General features: G+C 41.5%; 1 protein-coding gene across 1 annotated transcript in view; it reads right to left on the reverse strand.

The window, feature by feature from the left end:
- Positions 1 to 9,859: 9,859 nt before the first annotated feature.
- The window catches only part of LOC124135770 (ADP-dependent glucokinase-like), a 34,993-nt gene continuing 21,720 nt past the window's right edge, over positions 9,860 to 23,132 (reverse strand). The window contains exons 4-5 of the mRNA XM_046501318.2: positions 10,928 to 11,344; positions 9,860 to 10,480 (exon numbers count right to left, since the gene is read on the reverse strand). Coding sequence (XP_046357274.1) covers positions 9,932 to 10,480; positions 10,928 to 11,344 — 966 coding nt within the window. The 3' untranslated portion in view covers positions 9,860 to 9,931. The remainder of the gene's footprint in view (positions 10,481 to 10,927; positions 11,345 to 23,132) is intronic.

A 23,132-nucleotide genomic window follows, 5' to 3' on the forward strand; every position in this document is an offset into this window, starting at 1 on the left:
GGTGTAGCTGTCTACACACACACCTGGAGCTCAGTACACGGTACAGACAGGTGTAACTGTATCCACCCACCTGGAGCTCAGTACACACACCTTGAGCTTAGTACACTGTACAGACAGGTGTAACTGTCTACACACGCCTGGAGCTCAGTACACTGTACAGACAGGTGTAACTGTCTACACACACCTGGAGCTCAGTACAGGGTACAGACAGGTGTAGCTGTCTACACACGCCTGGAGCTCAGTACACGGTACAGACAGATGTAGCTGTCTACACATGCCTGGAGCTCAGTACCAGTACAGACAGGTGTAGCTGTCTACACACACCTGGAGCTCAGTACAGGGTACAGACAGGTGTAGCTGTCTACACACACCTGGAGCTCAGTACACGGTACAGACAGGTGTAGCTGTCTACACACGCCTGGAGCTCAGTACACGGTACAGACAGATGTAGCTGTCTACACATGCCTGGAGCTCAGTACACGGTACAGACAGGTGTAGCTGTCTACAAACACCTGGAGTTCAGTACACGGTACAGACAGGTGTAGCTGTCTACACACACCTGGAGCTCAGTACACGGTACAGACAGGTGTAGCTGTCTACACACACACCTGGAGCTCAGTACACGGTACAGACAGGTGTAGCTGTCTACACATGCCTGGAGCTCAGTGCACGGTACAGACAGGTGTAGCTGCCTACACACACCTGGAGCTCAGTACCAGTACAGACAGGTGTAGCTGTCTACACACACCTGGAGCTCAGTACACCGTACAGACAGGTGTAGCTGTCTACACACGCCTGGAGCTCAGTACACGGTACAGACAGGTGTAGCTGTCTACACATGCCTGGAGCTCAGTACACGGTACAGACAGATGTAGCTGTCTACACATGCCTGGAGCTCAGTACACGGTACAGACAGGTGTAGCTGTCTACAAACACCTGGAGCTCAGTACACGGTACAGACAGGTGTAGCTGTCTACACACACCTGGAGCTCAGTACACGGTACAGACAGGTGTAGCTGTCTACACACACACCTGGAGCTCAGTACACGGTACAGACAGGTGTAGCTGTCTACACATGCCTGGAGCTCAGTGCACGGTACAGACAGGTGTAGCTGCCTACACACACCTGGAGCTCAGTACCAGTACAGACAGGTGTAGCTGTCTACACACACCTGGAGCTCAGTACAGGGTACAGACAGGTGTAGCTGTCTACACACACCTGGAGCTCAGTACACGGTACAGACAGGTGTAGCTGTTTACACACGCCTGGAGCTCAGTACACGGTACAGACAGATGTAGCTGTCTACACATGCCTGGAGCTCAGTACACGGTACAGACAGGTGTAGCTGTCTACAAACACCTGGAGCTCAGTACACGGTACAGACAGGTGTAGCTGTCTACACACACCTGGAGCTCAGTACACGGTACAGACAGGTGTAGCTGTCTACACACACACCTGGAGCTCAGTACACGGTACAGACAGGTGTAGCTGTCTACACACACCTGGAGCTCAGTACACGGTACAGACAGGTGTAGCTGTCTACACACACCTGGAGCTCAGTACATGGTACAGACAGGTGTAGCTGTCTACACACACACCTGGAGCTCAGTACACAGTACAGACAGGTGTAGCTGTCTACACATGCCTGGAGCTCAGTACATGGTACAGACAGGTGTAGCTGTCTACACACACACCTGGAGCTCAGTACACAGTACAGACAGGTGTAGCTGTCTACACACACCTGAAGCTCTGTATACACCATACACCATAATTCCGATTAATTAACTATTAGCAATCATAAACTGTGCAATTTGGATACATAGATACAGGATCTAATATCTGGTTACATGTTACCGGTAACATCTCTGATTATCAATGCACAATGACAATGCTGTAGAAACTACAGGATAAATATAGTGCCACGGATTTGTAGCTCACCTGGAAATGTGAGACAGACTCTGTAAAAACATTTCAAACAGTTGTCAGGCTTGCTTCTTAAATATTTTCTGCATAAATACCGAAGACAAAAGTATTATCAAATATGAAACAGGTAACTATTACTATCCACAATGTTTCTTTTCTGCAAGAATCATTGAACTATTGTAGAACATTCTTGTAATACCAAACAGTTAAATTTACTTTACACAAATTTTCAACTCTGAGCCTCATTGTTTGTTTGGGGTTTGAGAAAGTAACATCATAAATATTTTCAAAAAACATTCCTGTCAATTATTAGTCTAAACATCTTTGTATTCAGCACAATCATAAGAGGGAAACACGCTCTGTCCTATGACTGATTTAACTGCAATAGAGTGCTTGTGCTCCTCGCCTGCAGCCGCCTAGTTTATGGAGGCGACCAGTCTAACTCTATCCGACCTATTTTCCCATACAGCATTTCACTGCGGTGAAATGTTGACCCTTTCCTTGTAGCTGGTCTGTCTGTCGAGAGGGAGAGGGACAGGCCTACAGCATATCGCCATGTGGGAAACGTTAAACCAGTTTGTGTATCGAGGTATTAGCACTTTTGGACAGTGTGAATATCTGACGTGTCAGACTACAGGAGTAAACATATTAGCAAAAGGGAAGTAATTGTAATTCTCGAAGAGAGAGATGGTTCATTGTAAAACAAAATATGCACTGTGGTTTTTAATATTAACAATATGTATGTCTGCATTACCGTATATGACCGCGTATAAGCCGAATTTTGAGGACCAGAAAAAAGATTCTGTAGAAAGGGGTCGGCTTATCCACGGGATACACTTTCATGATAGTATTTTTCAGATCGTGATCTGTCAGAAACATCGCCTGAATGACGGTCCGATAGATTACAACTTCCCAAAAGTTTGGAAGTTGCCACGACTAGAGCCATTTTTGTTATAAATTATCAATAAAGTTATTATTATACACCAATACACCGGTATACAGCAGATACAAATCGTAGGAACAGAAATCAGTGCAAACAGTTGCTGTACTGGTGGGGTACACCTGGATTTGAACTTTTTAACAGCCGGGCCCTGACAAATGAGGAAGGGAAATTACTAGACAGGTACAGGAATAAATTCAAGGAATTGTGAAACCACAGTTAAAGGAACTGATGGCACTTTGGGAACTTTATCACCTGAAGCAAGGTGGCATATCTTATAGTCAAACTGAGATTTCTTTTGAAAGAAGGAAACTATCCTCAAAGGCAACATGAGAGATTTGCGTTTTTTCAACCTGAACTTTGACTGTGCAAGGAAATTGTCTAAACTTAGGCAATGCACTCGCTCTCTATGCTGCCAGAGATATGGCTAAAACTGAAGAAAAGGAGAACAGCAACTAAGGTACAGAGCCACCACAAGTACATAAGATGTATATGCTACCAAGAGGTTGAACTTCAAAGGCAAGCACAAGGGACAATCACATGGAAAATCTGATAACCATCATCAGCTGGCAAATTCAGGGAAGATGTTAACAGAGAAAAACCCCGCATTTTGAGATAATTTAAGAGCATTACAGTATCTTTTAAGCAGAAATGGCTGAGCAGCAGCCATAGTTTTTTTTCTCAATACAAATGCTGTGGCAAATCTAATTCAAACTACTTGACCAAAGGGGCGGTCGGGTAGCCTAGTGTTTAGAGCGTTGACTCATCAAGCCTAAGACCCGGGTTTGATTCCCGACATGGGTACAAATGTGTGAAGCCCATTTCTGGTATCGCCCACTGTGATCTTGCAGGAATATTGCTAAAAGCAGCGTAAAACCATACTAACTCACTACTTGACCAAAATTCATGTCATCAGAGGTGGGAACAAGGTCCTTTTTGTGGGTTCTGGGACTTCGGAGGAGATTATATGGTTACAGTGAAATGAAATGCAATTTGAGAGAATTTAGGGGCATAGTCCAACGGCAAAGTCCAAATAAAGGTCAAAATTTTAAATATTGCAAAAACAGAACATGTGTTGAACCACACTAGTAACCGACACATATACCAAAATAATTACACTTTGAAAGGAAATAGCTGAGTAATGGCCATAAGAAGTTTCCGATTTCAGTATGGCCAAAGTGCAAAGGGAAAACAGAGGTCGAAATTAAAAATATACTAAAAAAGACATTAACAGGAATGATGAACTTCTAAATAAACACACATGTACCAAATTCTATTACATGTTGCACAAAAATGGCTGAGAAATGTTTCATTTGTCCAGTGGTTTACAACGGGCAACGACATAAGCTCACTTGACTTTCAGTAAAGGTGAGCTAATAAAAATTTATCTGTTTGTCGCTATCATGATGCAGTCAATGCAGTATTTCAAAGGCAGCAACATACATACTCATATTGTTCACTAAACTTGTCTGTACTCAAGACTGGAACATGTAGTCAGCAGTTAAAATAAAATGGATGTTTAGAATGTCCACAAACTTCTAATCCAAATCTACTTTTTTTATAAAGTTTTAAGAAGTGTTTGGCATGATCAGCAAACACAACAGTCAAGCCTCTGTCGAAACAATATGATGGGAAGACTGAAAACACACCCATGTATAAGTAATGCATCTGTAACAGGATCCCCTGAAGGATGTATGCCACAACTTACGTGGAGAAAGTAGGTTGTTAGATTCTGTTATTGCAATGAAATAATGTAAGGTAGTGGAATCATATGATTTGATGAAGTATATAATATTTCAAATAAAAAATGTCTCATGTAAATATAAACACATCTGACATATTTACTGGGAAAAACAACCTAATTCATTTGGTTTTTTTTGTTAGGTTCAAGAAGAATTCTATGTCAGAACTGCAGAAAATAAATATCCATGTCATAAATATCTATGTAGCCATTGTGTTTGATATTGGGGAAGAGAGCAAGAAAATGAGTATTAAATGGTGCAGACAAAACCTTTTAAAGTGCAACAAAATAAATCAATGAAACAAAACTCAAATACAATAACTATATCAAAATTCATTTTATTTTTAACATGCTTTTTGCCATTAATGCACAAGCACTGCAGTCATTCTAATTTCACCACCTCTTCAAACATAACAATCGGCACATAGATGTATGATGTAGCATGGAACAATACCCTCCACGCATCATGATGACACCATGTAAAACATGCACAAAATATACCCAACATATCACCCTGCAAGGTGCCATGGTAAGCTAATCATTAGATCACTAGATACAGAGACAAAATGACCCACCTAGACTGTCAAAACCTGTCAACATACCTATGTGGTCACTGTTCATGATTATGTAACCTTAAAGGGAAACAACACTCAAATTTTAAAAAGTATTGAAATATGGATTGGCCTTTTCTTCACTGATTCAAAATCTGCTTATCATGGACTATAATTTTGACTGGTTTGAATTGTGTTTGGCACTATTCTCGCTGCATGAAGCGACACCTATCAAACAATCGAAGAATGAGAGCCGTATATCATAACACAGGTATACAATAAATAGGTACAGCCAAACTGACGTGTTTTTGTTGATGATTAATGCATACACAACTTGAAATGGTGAAGCTATCTATCAATATCATATTATGAACAATAAAAAACTACATAGTATCCTTTAGAGATTTAAGGTAAAGGAACAGGTGATAACAAACTTGGTCGATAAAAATGTGACGATTGAAATAAATTATGACTAAAAATGATTATTTACCATCTAAATTGTATCTTCTGTTCTGCTACTCTTTGTTTTATATGTAGAAATATTGATTGCATTGAGTATTTTCTTATAAACGAGGCTGAAAATAGAAATCAGCTGTACATTTTCTAGCAATCTATCTGTGACTCGATCATAAAATACCAAATAAACATAACTTCAAAGAATTTTGATCGGATGAATTGTATCTGAAACTATTATTTTATCAGATTAATATATTCTAATATCGAGTTATTTTAGTTGCAACCTTTAATATATATTTTTAAAAATAATAATAAGTATAGCACTTATTATAGCCTGTAGGATATTATAACCTGTCTTCGTCTCTCAACTGTTCACGTTAGTTTGTTTCAGGTGTTTCACATAGGTGTCATTCGTCAGCTGAGATAGTACACCTGACAACTTTGTTCATGAAGTCCACGGTTCTTTAAAAAAATCCTTCAGTTAGATAATACTGAGCAATCAATCAACATATTATCGGCTAATCCTTTGAACAAAGTATGTTGTTTTTTCATAGACACTTCACGTCCAGATATACCGGTAGGTGTATTCCATCTGCTTTAGTAAACCTGCATAAACACTTACTTTTGACAAATCCTTTGTTAATCCTTTGATCATTCCGCTCTTGCTGCACTGCCACTGCATATTACATGTGATACATTCACAACATGGATTTATAACTGAATAATTACCCCAGATACAAGAAATGCCAAATGCGAACCACTGACTGCTTTATATCCTTGACACCCTCAGAGGCAGGGGTGAATGGTACTGAGTTATTTTGCATAGTCTTTGTCAGGTAATCTGAGTGGTTCTACCACTAGTTATACCTGTAATAAATTCATTAACTGAGCATCAAGTGAATGACAACTACACAGGCGTATGGTTATATCATGAAACATAGAGGACAAGAAGGGAGTAGTAGTTATTAGTGGTATTATATGCAATTTGCCTAAAAAATATGGGTCGTGGCTGTATATGAGTATATGAAGTTAACTTCATTGTTGTATTTGCTATATACTAAACTACATAACTGTACATACACATTTATAAACACTGACAGATTTTGCAAGATGAAAAGTTATAGTTAGCATCTTCCAATCAAATGAGAAGATTCAAGGGGATGTCATTGAGGTGGTACGAAGCACAGTTTGTTGGGTTGCTGACCATAATTAGCATCTGGTGATAACGCAGGCTAACTAAAACAGCGACATCTAGACGACTGAGAGTTGGAGTGTTGTTTCCCTGTAATCAGTGGTAATGACTGATATACAACTGATTCTCGTTAAAGGCAAATATAGGGACGGGCACAAAAGTATATACTTACATCCAGTTTGTTACTTATCTAACGGGGGTGTTCCAAACATTTTCACTCATTTACTACACTTCTAATATGACCTTAATGCACAGCCACAAAGTTTGATTATAACACCAAGAATGCATTCAGGGTAAGCATAAATGTCTAACTTAGAACCTATAACATCCTGATCTGACATCCACAACCAAAGCGTGTGTATAACAATCTTCTTTCTAGATAAAATGATAATTTGTTAATACATGGAGACAAAGGAAATGATCCACAATTCTAGTTTTCCAGTTTCAAGTTATCATGAATAAAAGACTGTTGGGAACCAACAAAGATATCCACTTACCCGTTTTTTCTAGTTATCCACTTTCCACTTAACAGTGAGGTGAAATGGGGTTTAACATCGCGTCTAAGATTATTGCCCTTATATAGCGACGTGCCTGCACATGTGTTTGTGTGGCTGCTTGTACTTGTCCGGACTGATGCCGATTTATAGTGCTAGCCCACTGAGATACCATGCTGCAGTTTAACATGAATACCCCACTCAGACACACTATACGACTTCGGCCCGACCAGTCATTGTTTTAGCCCCATAATGCCGAGGGCCAGAAGGGCTAACAACAAGTACCATCTTTTTACGTCTTTTGGTATAACGTGGCCGGGGTTCGACCCCCTGACCTTCCGCAATTCGGGTGAACAGTCTACCTCAGATGGGCCCCTTTCCACTTAACGATTAAGGAAACTCAAAATATGGTAACACTAAGCTGGTCCCATTGCTGTCAGTGGTGAAGCCATCAGAAAACACCTGCAGGATCAAAGGATGACCCTTACCAGCCAGGGCAGATCCTTCAGTAGGATGGAATGTCGTTGAGAAAATAATGCCAACACCCTATGGCAGGCTATAATTATGGAGTTGGAAGGGCTGGGAATTTTTAGAAATCCTGGACAAAACAGAAATAGTTCCCTGGACATGCTGAATGTGTGAAAAAAAACTGTATGACTTGATGTCAGAGTTGATTGATAAATATTCTATTTGGCCTCTAACATAATGTTCACGTGTGCCAACAGAAAGCAGTGAGATACATGTCCTGATATAAGTTTGAGAATCTATCATTGATCTGTCCAAAGTGAATGAATTAATGATGGTGACCGAGCCAGATATTATTCAAGCAGTGGGGACAAATCATCTGATAGTCAGGGCTTTGAGGAGGTTATTTTACACATTTATATATTAAAAGAATTAATCCAAGCCAAATCATTTCTAAGAATATAAAAATGTTATCTCTTTTGCCAAATACAGAATATGACACACCTTCAGCATTTTAAGACCTCCAAATATTTTATGCTATTATATACATCTGTTTTACTGATACAAATATGCAAATAACCTTTGAAATGTTGTATTTTCTGCCAAAACAGGTCCATCAACAATATCTAAGAAAATCTAAAAAGTAGTCTTGCTTAAAATACTGAAAGCTCAATGCTCTTTGACAAATCATTATCATTTTCAGGACACATATTTGAGTTTAAAAACATGATAGTCTTCACATTCCTAGAAATAGCTGATCATGAACAGACCCCTAACACACTGGTGTCTCCAGTGAAGTCAGGAATGCAACAGATGCAGACAATGGACACATCATCTTAATATATATAAACACAGAATATTTGTTCATGTAGAGACACCATTGTCTTTCAGTATATGTAAATATATTTCAGGATGAAATAATGGTAGACATATTCCAAGATTAAAAAAAGTGGTCACTTGAATATGATGGATAATGGAATATTCTACCGGAATGTTCTGGAGGTGAATGTTAAGAACATCTTCCGATAGAGGTAAAAGTGGCAGTAAGGCATGGGTCTTCATTTGTCCAGTCATTGAAATTCATTAAATGCCAAGGAATATGTCCTCTACAATCTGATTGTCAAGCATAGTAGGCCTCAGCCTGAAGAAGTACAACCAATGGTTGTTGCAGCCACAGCAGATGGATTTCTTTGTATAGATTGTAAAGTAATGTCAGTGACATGACATGAAGATGATTTTGTTCAGTAAGAAGGGAACCCAACATGTATGATGAGTTAGTGTTTTACCCAGAGTGAGCTGGTTAACTTTGAAAAGTACAGTCAAACACTGTTGTGTTGAACTTGGTTGTGTCAAACATTGCCTCAAAGAGAAATCTTGGCTCTGCGTATTCCTTCTTTAGTTATCATTTCCAGTTGTGTGGAACCTTGGTTGATTCAAAGAATTTACGTAGGTCCCTTCAAGTTCGACACAACAGTGTTTGACTGTATTTCAATCTTATCACTAAGTGTCAGCTTAATGTGCGAGGAAAGCACAGAATGGTAGGTGTTATGTGTATACCACTTTGGAAAAACCAGCAACTTTAACAAATTATCAATTATTGGTGTAGAAACAAATTTTGTTGTGATTATAACATATATGTAGTAAAACACATGTTCTCATTTACAACATTGGATACCAAAAATATCTTCAAACATGATACATGCCTCCATCTACATGGTTATATTTCCCAAACCAGAATCTTATATCCTCCACACATGCATGTCAAGATATCAATATTATTAAGTCCCCCCAAATCAGAGGGGGACTTTGTAATCAGAGGGGGACTATGCATTGAACAGTGGGAGCCATGACAGCTACAGCTCTAATGTCACTCTGTGAAATGTGTGGGGCACAGTTTAAGTGGCTTTAGATGGTAGTATCAACGACACAGCGAGTATTTTTTGTAGGAGCACAAAGCTGAGACAGATACTTAACAACAAAAATATGTGTGAGAATATTGACACACCAAACGAGATTCAGATATTTGGACAACTCAAGTTCTTGAATTTCTGTAATTAAGAACAATTTGACTTCATCCTACATGTCATAGAGCAAAAAATAGTTAAATTCTTTAATCACAGTAACATTCGTTGGAAATTAAGGAGGAAGATACAATCTCTGCATCAACATCAACTTGGCACAAACTGCGAATACATCAACCCAGTTGTAGAAATAGCATCCCCTAAACCAACAGTTTTAAGAGGATGCTTACATACTAAAACAGGACTAAAGACAAACTTTATCCCTTCCCTACTGAAAGAAACAACAGGTCTGGCAGGGTTGAAGTCCCTGTCCACATCACCTGAAAAAAGCTTATATTTAAGCGGTATTTTTATATCAAGTAAGTCAGCTGACAGATGGGAGACGTTGCAGGCTTGTATCCCTGCTATTCTTGTCCCTGCGGCTATAGAGGACTCGAGGTTGCGCCAGCGGCCCCCCACAGTAGCGCTGATGTGGTACGTAAGGGAGTGGAAGTGTATACGGGTAAGACGCGAGGATGGGTTATGTTCAGAGAGTCCGTATGTGTGGAGGAACCAGAGAAGGATGTCCGAGATCTTGTGCACCTCGGGCTGGGCAAGCTGGTGGTCCGTGTCTCGGCTGTGTGGCCCACCTCCTGCCCTGGAGGAGAAGACCAACTCTTGTTCGTTCAGGCCCAGAGAGTCTACATGCTTCAGCACCTACACACATCACATAATGCAAGAGTTAGTGTTTGAACCATTACAGGGCAGCTTCAAAACTACATAGCACTACAGTGTACAGATACTGGTGAGACCTCGGTTCTCACACAACTGATCACTTTCACTGGGTGATAATGAAGGAAATTGTTTCAATAACTGTGAAAAACAACCAAGAGGCATGGAATGAGTGATAGTTTTGGAACTGGAATACAAAAAATTTTTAGTCCAAGTAAAATCCTTAGTGCAATAATCTTTTACCATGGTGACTGCACTTGACATGCTAAAGTAATTTTCCAAGTGAATATGTGTGCAATGCAATAAAACTACAGATGAAAGTACCCATAAATCATGCTGGTACATGCTTCAGAATAATTCTCAAAATCATTTTCTAAATTTGAATTACATTTTCAGCCAGGCTGAGATGATGTGATTATATAACACACTTACGTTTTCCAAAATGTCTCTCACAAAGCTCTGTGTAGCCATGCTTGCAAACTCAAGATGAATGGGTACAGACGAAGGTATCTGCTGTAACCTGGAGGAGAGTAGTACTATCTTCTCACTGAAGAACTGACTGGTCTGACCATCAAGTAAATGAAGGCCTGACATGAGGATGAGGTCAGGGTTGAAACTGTCCAGGCTGTTGAAGAAGGTGTCCAGCATGGTAAGTCTGGAGTTGGAATAGTCGCAGCTGGAGATGAAGCGGTTGGCCACAGGGGCGGAGTCCTCCCCCCACACCTCCCCCACTTTGTACTCCATGATGAGATGGAACTCATCCTTAGAGATGAGACTGGTCTCAGGAATAGACAGAGAAGCGGGCATCATTTGTTGAAGGAGTGGGCCAATTGGACCAACAAACTGGATCTGAAACATCCCATGTTAATGTGTGAGGTGTTACTCTTAGCAATTTCACCACAAAGGACACAACAAGCTGTAAGCATGTGTGAGGGTTTCTTGACCTATGTGAGGTGAGCCAAGGGAATGTACAATGTACATGCCAACTTCAGACACTTCTCACTTGACACTGGTCAAAACTGTCTATCGAATAATTATTTGAATCTAGATAAGGAAAGACGGTGTAACCACAGATGAAACTCATAAAGTACTATTGGAAATACTAGAAAATAAGAAAAATCTAAATATTTTTTACATTTGGATACTTAATCTGCATCAATACCTAATTAATGCTTCTACTGCTATATTTCTGACATAGGAGATGGGAGCTGTGAGAGGTCTGGCTACGGAAGTTGTTGTGCCCACTAGTTGTGTGTCTTCTTTCCTCCCACAGCTACCAAGTGACCAAATCACATCACTGCTAGCAACAGACCATCTAAAAGAACTTCGCGGGGTGGTAGCAAAGAGATGGGAGGACGCTTCAGACATAGTAATGCAAGATAAGTATCCAAATGTAAAAAAAGATTTAGATTTTACAATTTATTTTATCTTATCCTGCATTACTACTTAATGCATCTTTATCAGACAGAACAAAGGGGGGAATTTCGGATGTTGTAGACAAAACTACCCACCAGTCCGGGTAAGCAGATAGCATCCTGAGCGGAGGAAACCTGGAGACCACAGACCTTCCTGTCTGATAATGCCACACAGGGTAGAGTAAGAGTGTAATAACTACCAGTGAGGCTGCAGGGTCAGTTCCAGGGTGTAGTAATCAGGTTAGCCTGGGGTTGGGGATTTGTTGCGCTACCACCAGGGGACTGAAACTTCAAACCCCTTGCACATCCTCAAGAGCCACGTCTCAGAAATAATGACTGGTGATGACAGTATCCGAGCGCCAGAAACAACCCTCCATAAAAGAGTGAATGGAACAATTGCTGTGAAGAGCCATAGTCAAAGCTCGATTCTCATGAGTGTTGTTGGCAAGGTGGATCCAAGCCTGCTAGTTCATACGTCTGCAGTATGATGGAGTGCAGCCACAGTGCGATAGTGTTTCGACTGACTTCCATTTTGGATGATAAGGAGACCAGAATAAATAATTCTTTCCGAGATCAACGTTGTGTCTTGGATCGACGAAGGAAAAATATAAAAAGGGCACGCACAGGGAACAAACGTAGTTGTCCTTGACTTTGGATCCCACTATTGAAATGGTGAAAGATCTGCCTGGCTTTCCTGGGAGTTGTTTTTTTGCGATGAAATCCAAGCATAGCACAAGATTGACAGCTCTGTGCGCTTCGTGCTCGAACTGTACTCAGGAGATGTCGAGGGCGTGTAACTTGCCAACTTGAGCTGCCGTAGCAAAGGCTAGTAGAAATACCATCTTTTTGGAAGGACTGAAGAAAGACACTGAGTCAAGTGATTCAAAAGGAGCGGTACGGAGTAACTTTAGCACCACGTTCAAATCCCACGCAGGGGGACAAAACTTGGCACGCTGATCCTCCAGTCAAAATGTGATTGAAGTTCTGGAATTTGGGTCATTTTGTGTCCATGGGAGCTACCAGCACCGAATTGAGGGCTACTAAATATGTAACTCTGATAATATATTAACACAAGAATGGGAATCCCCAGTATAAAGCCTTATACATGCATGTTTAATAGTTGTTATACTAAGTAGACAAGATCTGATTACCACAGAACTGGTGGAGCAGGGGATGGAGGTGGGTGTCAACAGAAACAATGGCGATTGTGCACGAAAACCACTAAGGAACCTGCGCATCACAATGCGCAGATGAGGTGTGCAGTGCGAGTTACTGCCCTTACATTCTAAAAATAACTACTATAGTCTAATTACGTGACTCTGTAACTGTAAGAAACATACTTAACAATAAATAAAGACTAGATGCAGTGTATAAAAGACACATGCCATCCTAAGGTACGTACTCATACATGTCATAGCAAATGTTGTGTGTCACCATAAACTCAACTCAAATTCCTGAGTACTAATTTATACTGACACACAACAGAACAGCAACATACAAATAATAATGATTTATTTATTTTGGGCTGGGGGATTCCCATTACTTATGTAATACAGCAAACCACTTGACCCCATCCTGAGGGGAAACGCCCTGCAGTGTCAAGTGCTGAGATGACCAGGCCTAGTGGTGAAAATACTAACATTTTGGGGCCATGAATATCCGCAACTACCGGCGGATACTCTGCCAAATGAACATGAAAGAATTAAGAAATATGCCTATGATTAATTTTTTAAATGAGAATCCCCCAAAAACTAACTACACAGAAGTAAACTGGTCATAGTCGTACAAGGATGTAACAAATGTATGCCCTATAACCAAGGTGGTAACTATTTCTAACCTGTATCCAAGAGAACAAACAACAAACATAAGAATATGTAGTGAACTAACATGTGTATTGGAGTCAAGAAATATGCTAAATAATCATGATAATACATTACACTTGAAGAAAAGGTTTACAGATGAATTTAACATGAATATATACACTGGGCGTTGTGGAGAAGGGTATTATGGCCAATGTTAACAAAGATAAGCCATATCTTTTTGAGCCCGCCACAAAACATCTTGAGGTGTACGTATATATCTGGTGTAACAAGAAGATGACCACCGACCAAGGACTTGTATGAGGTGATCTGGTACTTTAGCACTGGCTGCTGATGTAGCGGCTCCTATTCGAAAGGAATGACCATTGTAGGCATTGTCATTATAACCACACAGTCTTAATAGTTTCTTCAGTTGCACGATGAAATATGTCCTGCATAATACCTTGCCATCTACCGTAACAAATAAAGGATCAGCACTATGCACGGCATAGCGATGGCGTTGAACGAGGTAGGCTAGCTACAGGGCATACACAATTGCCCGTGGCTGTATAGGTGATGGTTACTCCTTTCCGGAATGGATCTGTCTTTGACGCTGCCAACAGCAAGGTGAATGAAGCCGAGATCTTGGAGAATTGCACAGCTCTAAGGGTAAGATTGTAAACTGGATTAAAGTTGTCAGTGTCACAAGCAAATTCTCCGCAACGGAGAAAGCCGAAGAACGCCAGACAACACACTGCTTTCAATAGTCCACAGGTGTAGGGATCAAAAACACCATGATTTAGAGCCATAACAATCTTAGCTAAGATAGGAGTTGTTATTGGCAAGCGGGGTGATGTGGACAGCCCTTGATGTCTTTTTACCCCCTGCACAATAGTTTGCAACCGAATTAAAGAACCGGATGTCCAAGGGTTAGGTAAACCTACTTGTAAATACCTAAACCGAATGCCACACAGGTATGATTTAATGGTAGAATATCGTAGCAACATTCTACGGTAACAGTGAGCCACAAATCTAATGAGAATGTCTTCCGAGATAGGAGGTAAAGTAGTAGTCCACACGAACCCCTGCATAGTCATGAAGGTGAGAAATGCGTTAACTCCTGATTGGTAGACCTGATATGTTCTGGTAGACACAGCTGATGACCACAAAAGTTCGATGTCTGCCTCGATATTTCCTCCATGGGTTACAGGTACATCAGGTCTGTCAGCTGAGGACACGGGGTTGGGTGACACTCTGCATCTGGTGCTAGGTGACGAAATCTGGCTATCTGCAATCGTGAGAGAGCATCACTTATAGCATTATCCACACCAGGAACATGTTTAGCACAAAACACATAATTCCATTGAATAGCATGTAAGGTTAATTGTCTCATAAAACGCATGATAAGAGGGATAGGGGATCTGCCTTTGTTGATGATAGCAACAGTGGCCTGGATGTCACAGTAGAAACACACACACTTATTTGACCACAAGGGTCCCCATAAATGGGCAGCTGTCACAATGGGAAATAACTCCAAGAGTGCTATTGACAAGTTTACTCCTGCCAAACTAAACAGTTCTGTGGACCAGGTGGATGAAAACCATCTGCCTTGGAAGAAACCCCCATATCCAAGAGATGCTGCCGCGTCTGTGTACAACTGAAAATCAGGTGAGTTGATAGTGTCTGTAATAAACATGGAGACACCATTCCAATTTTGAAGAAAGTAGCGCCACATTTGGAAATCCAGCAGGCAGTCAGCTGAGAGATGCACAATGTCCCGTAGGTTGGAAACCGAGTGAGCTACCCCTAATAGGTATCCAATAAAACTTCTGCCTGGTCTAATGATGCGCATGGCAAAGTTCATGTGTCCCAGAATCACTAAGAGATCCCTCTTAGTCACATGGGTTTTCTTGATTATATGGTCGATCAAGGTGACAATTCTCTGCACTTTCTCCGTAGGCAGGCGGGCCTCCATCCGAGAAGAATCCAGGGTGATGCCAAGATATTCTAGGCATTCCGAAGGACCAGCTGTCTTAGCTTTAGATAAGGGAATGTCCAAGTCATGAAACATAGTGAGCATATTGTTCATAATAGTCTGTCCAAGAGAATGGTCTTTGGCGAAACATATGAAGTCATCCAACAGATGAAGAATGAGTGGTATCTGGTAACAGTTTTGGGCTATCCAGCATATGGCTATGGACAACTGATCAAATATTTTTGGACTGGACCTACATCCAAACACTAGTCTAGTGAAGTAGTAAAACTGTTGGCGCCATTTAATACCGTGAAGATGCCACAGGTCAGGGTGGATGGGTATAAGTTTAAAAGCATCTGTGATGTCAGTTTTACACATAACAGATCCTGGCCCAAGTTGTTTGATGACATTGATGGCATCATCCACTGTCACATATGACAAGGAATACTTGTCCTTGTCGATCAAGGAATTGAGGCTGGGATTCACACAATCGTCGTGAGGAGCCGACATATCCACAATCAGTCTCTGCTTTCTGGAATACTTTCCTTCGACCAGTCCAATGGGGTTGATGCGGTGAATTGGGAAGGGTGATATATCAAACGGACCAATGAGATAGCCCCTGTCTCGTTCCTGTTGCAGAAGAGTGTCGACAGCTGCCGACTTCTTGCGTCCTCTGGTGGATAACAAATTCTTGCACTCATATGTCCTAGTAGGGGGGTGATCTATGCCTGTAAAATACCCATCTGATATCCCCGAAACCAGTTCTTGCACGAAATGTTTATCGGGATGTTTTCCCAGTTGTTGCTGTAACACGTCTACCTTAATTGGAGATATGACTGCATTATGGGGTAGTCACATGGAACGTGTTGATTTGTCTGATGTCTTCGAACACTTCTTGATTGCATGATTCTTCTGACATCCAGCACAGACATGAGCAAATCTACAGTTCGGACGTACACACGATTCGTAGTTGAAATTATTGCACACTGGACGTCCTTCATGAAACACAATTTGACGACCTTGAGCATCTTGGTTTCGAGGTCGGGCTTGGCTACGATTGAACATATGTGGGAGATTCTTATCTCGTTTGTTGGCACTAGCCTGGTGGATGGCTAAAGGGCAGAATTCTGTGGGGTGGTTGATTCCATGACAGTGTTGACACCTATTGTTCTTGTCAGAATTGAAAACTCTTAGGTATAACTCTTGATCCAACTTGCTCCAATCTACTTTGACATTGGACTGCAGAAGAGCTGAAGCGGCTTTGGCTGAAAACATCTTATGGTAGGTGTAGAAATCACTTTCCTCACCTTCGTTGCTAAGGCCCAAAATAAGATCAAGATATCTGTCCAATTCTACACTTCTCTGAGGCCATCGGGTCAACATAATTCTCTTGTAGCGATTGAAAGCAGTGATGAAGTGTTTGAGACTGAGGGTTTTCTGTAGTCTGGGATCTCCGGCTGGTTTTAGTCGTAATTCACCATTCCCCAGTTCAATTGTACGAGGGTTAGTGGGTATATCATCTGGAACTAGTAGCAGTGCTAGGTTGACATCTCTACCTTCCACTATGTGCTGACGTAAACTGGCAGACACTGTATCTATACGGGGAAGGGAATTAGGGTCTAAGCCAAAATTACCTGTAACATGATGGGTAGTGCTTGAGGCTGTGTTGTCATAAACAGTATCGAGGGTGAAGGGACGTGAGGTGGAGAAGCCTGGTGGCCCTTGACCCTGTTGAAGTCTGTCATGTAAGGCAGTCTGCAGCGAAAACTGGCTGTCTATGATATTTGGAGGCACAGTGAGATTGGCATGGTTATTGGTGGTTGAATTGACCTTCTCTGCTAGTGCAGCCACTGTTGCCACCAGTTGATTGACTGTCATGGATAAACCTTGAAGGTCGGTCACACACGAGTTGGGCCCATTGTGGTCATCTGAGGTAATGGTGGCACTGGAGGAGACAGTCCTACTAGGCAAGTGAGTCCTGTGCACCTCAGTGGCATCCGATGATTCAGGCTCTCCTGACTGTCCCCGTGCCGACTCTGATGGGCGGTTGCGTAAATACAACGCCAGAAGTTGAGCCTTGGTGAGACTCGGGGGAAGATGTTGAATCCCGATGTCCCTGGCAATTCGTGCCCTCAGCTGGGACACATACCAGTTCCTGGGATCTCCGTCGTAAATCCCCGGATTTTCGTGGCGATACCTCGCACGGAAAGTCTCTGCGTCTACAGATTGTGCGCTGTCGATAGATGTTTGCTGGGGGATTCCCATTACTTATGTAATACAGCAAACCACTTGACCCCATCCTGAGGGGAAACGCCCTGCAGTGTCAAGTGCTGAGATGACCAGGCCTAGTGGTGAAAATACTAACATTTTGGGGCCATGAATATCCGCAACTACCGGCGGATACTCGCCACAGATTATAGCTGGGAAGGGAAACGCCTTCAACAATAGATTACAATGACATAGCTGCAAAGGGAAACGCCTTCAACAGTGATTACAGATTACATAGCTGCGAAGGGAAACGCCTTCAACAGTGGATTACAGATGTAGCTGAGAAGGGAAACGCCTTCAACAGTAGATTACAGATGTAGCTGAGAAGGGAAACGCCTTCAACAGTGGATTACAGATAAAATAGCTGCGAAGGGAAACGCTTACAACAGTGGATTACAGATAAAGCTGTGAAGGGAAACGCCTGCCACAGTGAATTACAGATAAGGCTGTGAAGGGAAACGCCTTCAACGGTGGATTACAGATAAAGCTGTGAAGGGAAACGCCTTCAACCGTGGATTAACGATAACATAGCTGCGAAGGGAAACGCCTTCGACAGTGGATTATAGATTATGGCTGTGAAGGGAAACGCCTTCAACAGTAGATTACAGATTATAGCTGCAAAGGGAAAACGCCTTCAACAGTGGATTACAGATAAAACTGGAGGGAAACGCCTCGACAGTAGATTACCTATAACAGCTGCGAAGGGAAAATGCATTACATGGTGATTTGAAAATACATAACTATGGAGGGAAACTCCTTGACAGTGTATTATAGTACCCAAGCGCTGGGCAAAAGAGGTTAGCATGACAAATATTAAATAAGAATAAGAAGTTAAATGGGTGAATGTTAATGGATATAAGCACATGGACAGAGTATTTAAGTAATTGATGAGATATATTATTAGTAATTGAACTGCCCTTGAGGTGATGGAGATGGAGGAGAAATTCAGCCATGAATTGTTGTGATGCTGACATTGGATCCTGTTTTTCATCTTTGCAAAAAGATTCAGAGGAAATCCATTTATAATCATACAAGGAGTGTGTCGAAGGTCTATGATCTAAAGCAATAGCCCTCGACACTCTGGTTGAATAACCTTTAGCGCTTATCTTAGCACTGTTTGATCTTTTGTAGGACACTGGTAAGTAGTACAGGTGGTGGAAAAACGTACGCTTTTAGGAACTTCATGTGTAGATGGTCCACCAGCTGCAAGAATGGAAGGTTTGTGACAGCAATGATGAGTGAGGGGTCCCTTGATTGCGCAGACGTCAAACGATTGTAATGTTGTCTGTTGATATGGCGAGCACTTGATGCTGAAGTTGGTACTTCAAATGGGAGATGGCCAAGATGAGAGCTTCTTACCCCAACTGTTTATGTATCTTAGAGCTGCTCGTTTGACCAGAGCAAGGAGGCAGTCTGTTCCTCCAGATGTGCCCCCCATCCCTGTCGTGTTGCATCGACTAACAGGTGGATAGAGGCCGTCACAAACATTCAATCTCAATGTCCACCAAAGAAGGTACAGGTTGAGGTGAGTCTCATCTATGTTAATATCCTAATACCATAGCAACGGAAAGGAGAACTCAGGCCAAGCAGACCAGACTTAGTCGTAGATGGTGGTGGGTTGTTAGTTGTTAGTACATCAGAGTTTTAGGCATAAAATAATGGACATTTTTAAACAGTATTACGCATATAACAGTTGAGCATACACCAGAACCATATATTAAAAAGACAGGATTTCAAATGCAATGATGTATTTGTTAAAATAAAAACACCCCGTCAGTTTCACAAGTAACATGTCAAGTCAAAAAGAGCCATGAAACGTTATATATTTTTTCGGATATGAAGTCTATACCTTTTCTATAGCAGTTTAGCATATCCTGAAGTAAGACCATTGTTTCCTGAAAACAGTGAAAAAAGAACATTAGGCATACGACACGTCAGTTAGGGACCGACCATTCGATCTTCTGGGGACGCTGAACCAGGTGAGCTGTAAATGCTATCTATATACATATTTTATGAATATGTTATGGATTGTGAATAGATTTTGCATGACGGATGACGTACGACATACAAAGAAAGATGGGGCAAAACGTCACATAAGCCTTTCGGCCATCTTGTATGTATATTGACAATAAATTAAGCTAACTAGAGCTGTCCTATGGGGAATAAAAATCCTCCTGTAGACGTTTGATATTGTTAACATCCAAACGTCCCTCTGCAATCGCATTGGAAGAGCTATGGATTTTTTTAGTTCATATGAAATGGGGTAGAGTATTTAAAAGAGCAATCAGAGGCCACTTTTCCATTGACACGGTAAAAACAAAGCCTGTGTGGTCGAGTTTGGAGTCCCATAACATGTCAATACACAAAATTTGAATGAAATCGGACAATTTCAAAATTTTGACCAATCAGATGCCTCCGTTCTGTTGCATGTTAACACAATGGTACGTCAAACAGTGTCCTTAGCTACACCTACATACACATCTGAAAGAAATCAATGTAGTAGTTAAGAAGCTGTCCAGACAAATTGAAATGTCAAAGTAATAAAGGGCAATAACTCCATCGAAATGAAAAAAATATTTGAAATGTGCCAATTCAGTCAATTAGTTCAGAAGGAATTTATTTTCTACGGACAGACTGTCAGACAGCCGGACATGCTGATTCCATTATATGCTCTAATTAATGAAATAATATTCACGAGGCTTTTCAAAAGGACTTCATAAATACATATTTACTGATTTAGATGTTTGAGACCTGCAAATTACAAAATGGTGACTGTGAGACCATCTTGGATTTCTGAATGAGGTTATATTACTGGACCTTGTGTTGATCATCCATACCTAGTTTCATAAAGAGCACTTATTAGAATTTTGGGGAAATGGTCTTAAATCGGCCTTATTATCTAAATTAAGACCAAGCAGAGGACTCCATTCTGTTGCTATATTAATAAAATGTGCTTTGAGTGCAAAAATATATCTAAATATCTTTTAACCAAATTTTAACCAATCAGATGCCTCGGTTACCTTGCCATGATGGTAAGAAAACCTATTCGGCTGGTACCTTTGTACCAAGATGGAACAAAATCGGCTAAAAGACATGTAAGTAATGACCACTTAAAAAACCCCCCGTAAATATCTACCAGGTTGTCATTATTGAGAGGTTGTTGGCATAACAAAGGGTCAGTGCACTTAAACAAGTTCCCTGGATCTTCTATATGTTGTTCCTGAGAAAACGCACAAAGTTGGAGGAAGAATATAGAAACCGAGCAAAAACAATTGAAAAATGTTAAAATAGCAAAAAGTACCCTACATTTCCAATCAAACTTTGTTTATAATTTCTTTTTACAATAAGGGGCGAGTAATGCTGGAGTAATGCAGGATAAGTAAAAAAATTAGTAAAATCTAAATATTTTTTACATTTGTGTACTTATCCTGCATTACTAAAGCCAATGAATCATTTGATAAGTCAGCTGAGCCTGCTGAGGAGTCTGAGCCATAGTTGAATGGTCGAAGTATTGGAAAGTGACTATGGGAATCAGCATCTAGAAGTTTTAGCCTCGTGAGTGAGACTGACGAGATAAGGTGGCGTCCTCTCACGCACCCAAAGAGGGACGAGATTGGTGATGATAAAGTCCTCATGTGTTTACTAAGCGGAGCAATTAACACGGGAGCTGACATTGACATCGCTAACTGTGCCGGCGCCGGTGGTATAATCGGAGGCGCCACGTGCATTGATGGTGCCAGCGTATACAATAGATTAGTGGGTGCCAAGGGCGCTGATACTGTGAAGGGCAGGGGCGCTGCAGACGCCAGGGGTGCTGAGGGCGCTGATACTGTGAAGGGCAGGGGCGCTGCAGACGCCAGGGGTGCCGAGGGCACTGATACTGTGAAGGGCAGGGGCACAGCAGACGCCAGGGGTGCCGAGGGCGCTGATACTGTGAAGGGCAGGGGCACCGCAGATGCCAGGGGTGCTGAGGGCGCTGATACTGTGAAGGGCAGGGGCGCTGCAGACGCTGGGGGTGCCGAGGGCGCTGATACTGTGAAGGGCAGGGGCGCTGCAGACGCCAGGGGTGCCGAAGAAGTCGTCTGAATCACAGATGGTGGTTACATGAATTGCATTCAGTGAACCCAGGCGGGATCCAAATACAGAATTGAGCTGAAACCGGGAGGCATGAGAGGTGGGTAATACTGGACGTGCCCGTGCTGGGCAAACCGCACAGTGATGCCAGGGGCGCTGATGACACAGAGGTAATTTTAGAAGCAGTCATGGATACATGAGCGCTGTAATTAGAATAGATATGTGTGGCATTGTAACTCAAAACTTACAATGATAGAAATGTATTTATTACATGAAACAAGAGCTAAGATAGACTCTAAATTATCAAAGCAAAGGCCATGTAAACAGAACATCGTGCCAAAATAGATGGCGGAGGGTATAACAGATGAAATGCGCGGGAAAACCTAGAGAAGACAAACGCTATCGTATGCCTAAACGGACCACCCTCGTACACCAGACTAAACTGTACATGATAAAGAACATGTTGGTTATCCAAGGATATGTAAAAGGATAAGCCGAGGATGTCTGTCAATCTGTCAATGTGATACTACGTGACGTCACAGCAAGTCACGTGGGGTCAGAAATGAGGGTGCAAGCCACACAACTTGGTAGGGACAACTTGTTCTGTAGCCAGGACCTCTCACAGATCCGTCTCAGAAGGTCAAGAACATAGCAGTAGAAGCATTATGCAGGATAAGATAATAAATTAGACTTGTTAAATCACCTATGGGAAGCCGTAACAACGGATGCTGTTCTTGTGACCATAGACGTGAAAAGTTATATACTAATATACCTCATGATCTAGGACTTAAAGCAGTACAATTTTGGTTAAATAAGCATCCAGACACTGTTGACAGCAACTTCATACATATGTTCATCATGTAATCTTTGAAATGTATACTGGTGAAGAATGTTTTATTTCAACAAGAGAGAGTTGAGCACACTTCAGCTTCTTAGCAGCCTAAATTCAACCAACCTCTAAGTGTGTTACCTAATCAGTACAGACTGTGCACTAACTAAGTATGTTATAACTGACAAAGTGGCATTTGTAAAATTCTCCTGAATTAAATAATCTGGAGTGAATACATGATTGACAGATCAGGCACTGGACTCCGAGATAGTTAGTC

The sequence above is a fragment of the Haliotis rufescens genome, unplaced genomic scaffold (assembly GCF_023055435.1).
Source record: "Haliotis rufescens isolate VD_foot unplaced genomic scaffold, xgHalRufe1.0.p SCAF_1, whole genome shotgun sequence".
Classification (NCBI taxonomy): domain Eukaryota; kingdom Metazoa; phylum Mollusca; class Gastropoda; order Lepetellida; family Haliotidae; genus Haliotis; species Haliotis rufescens.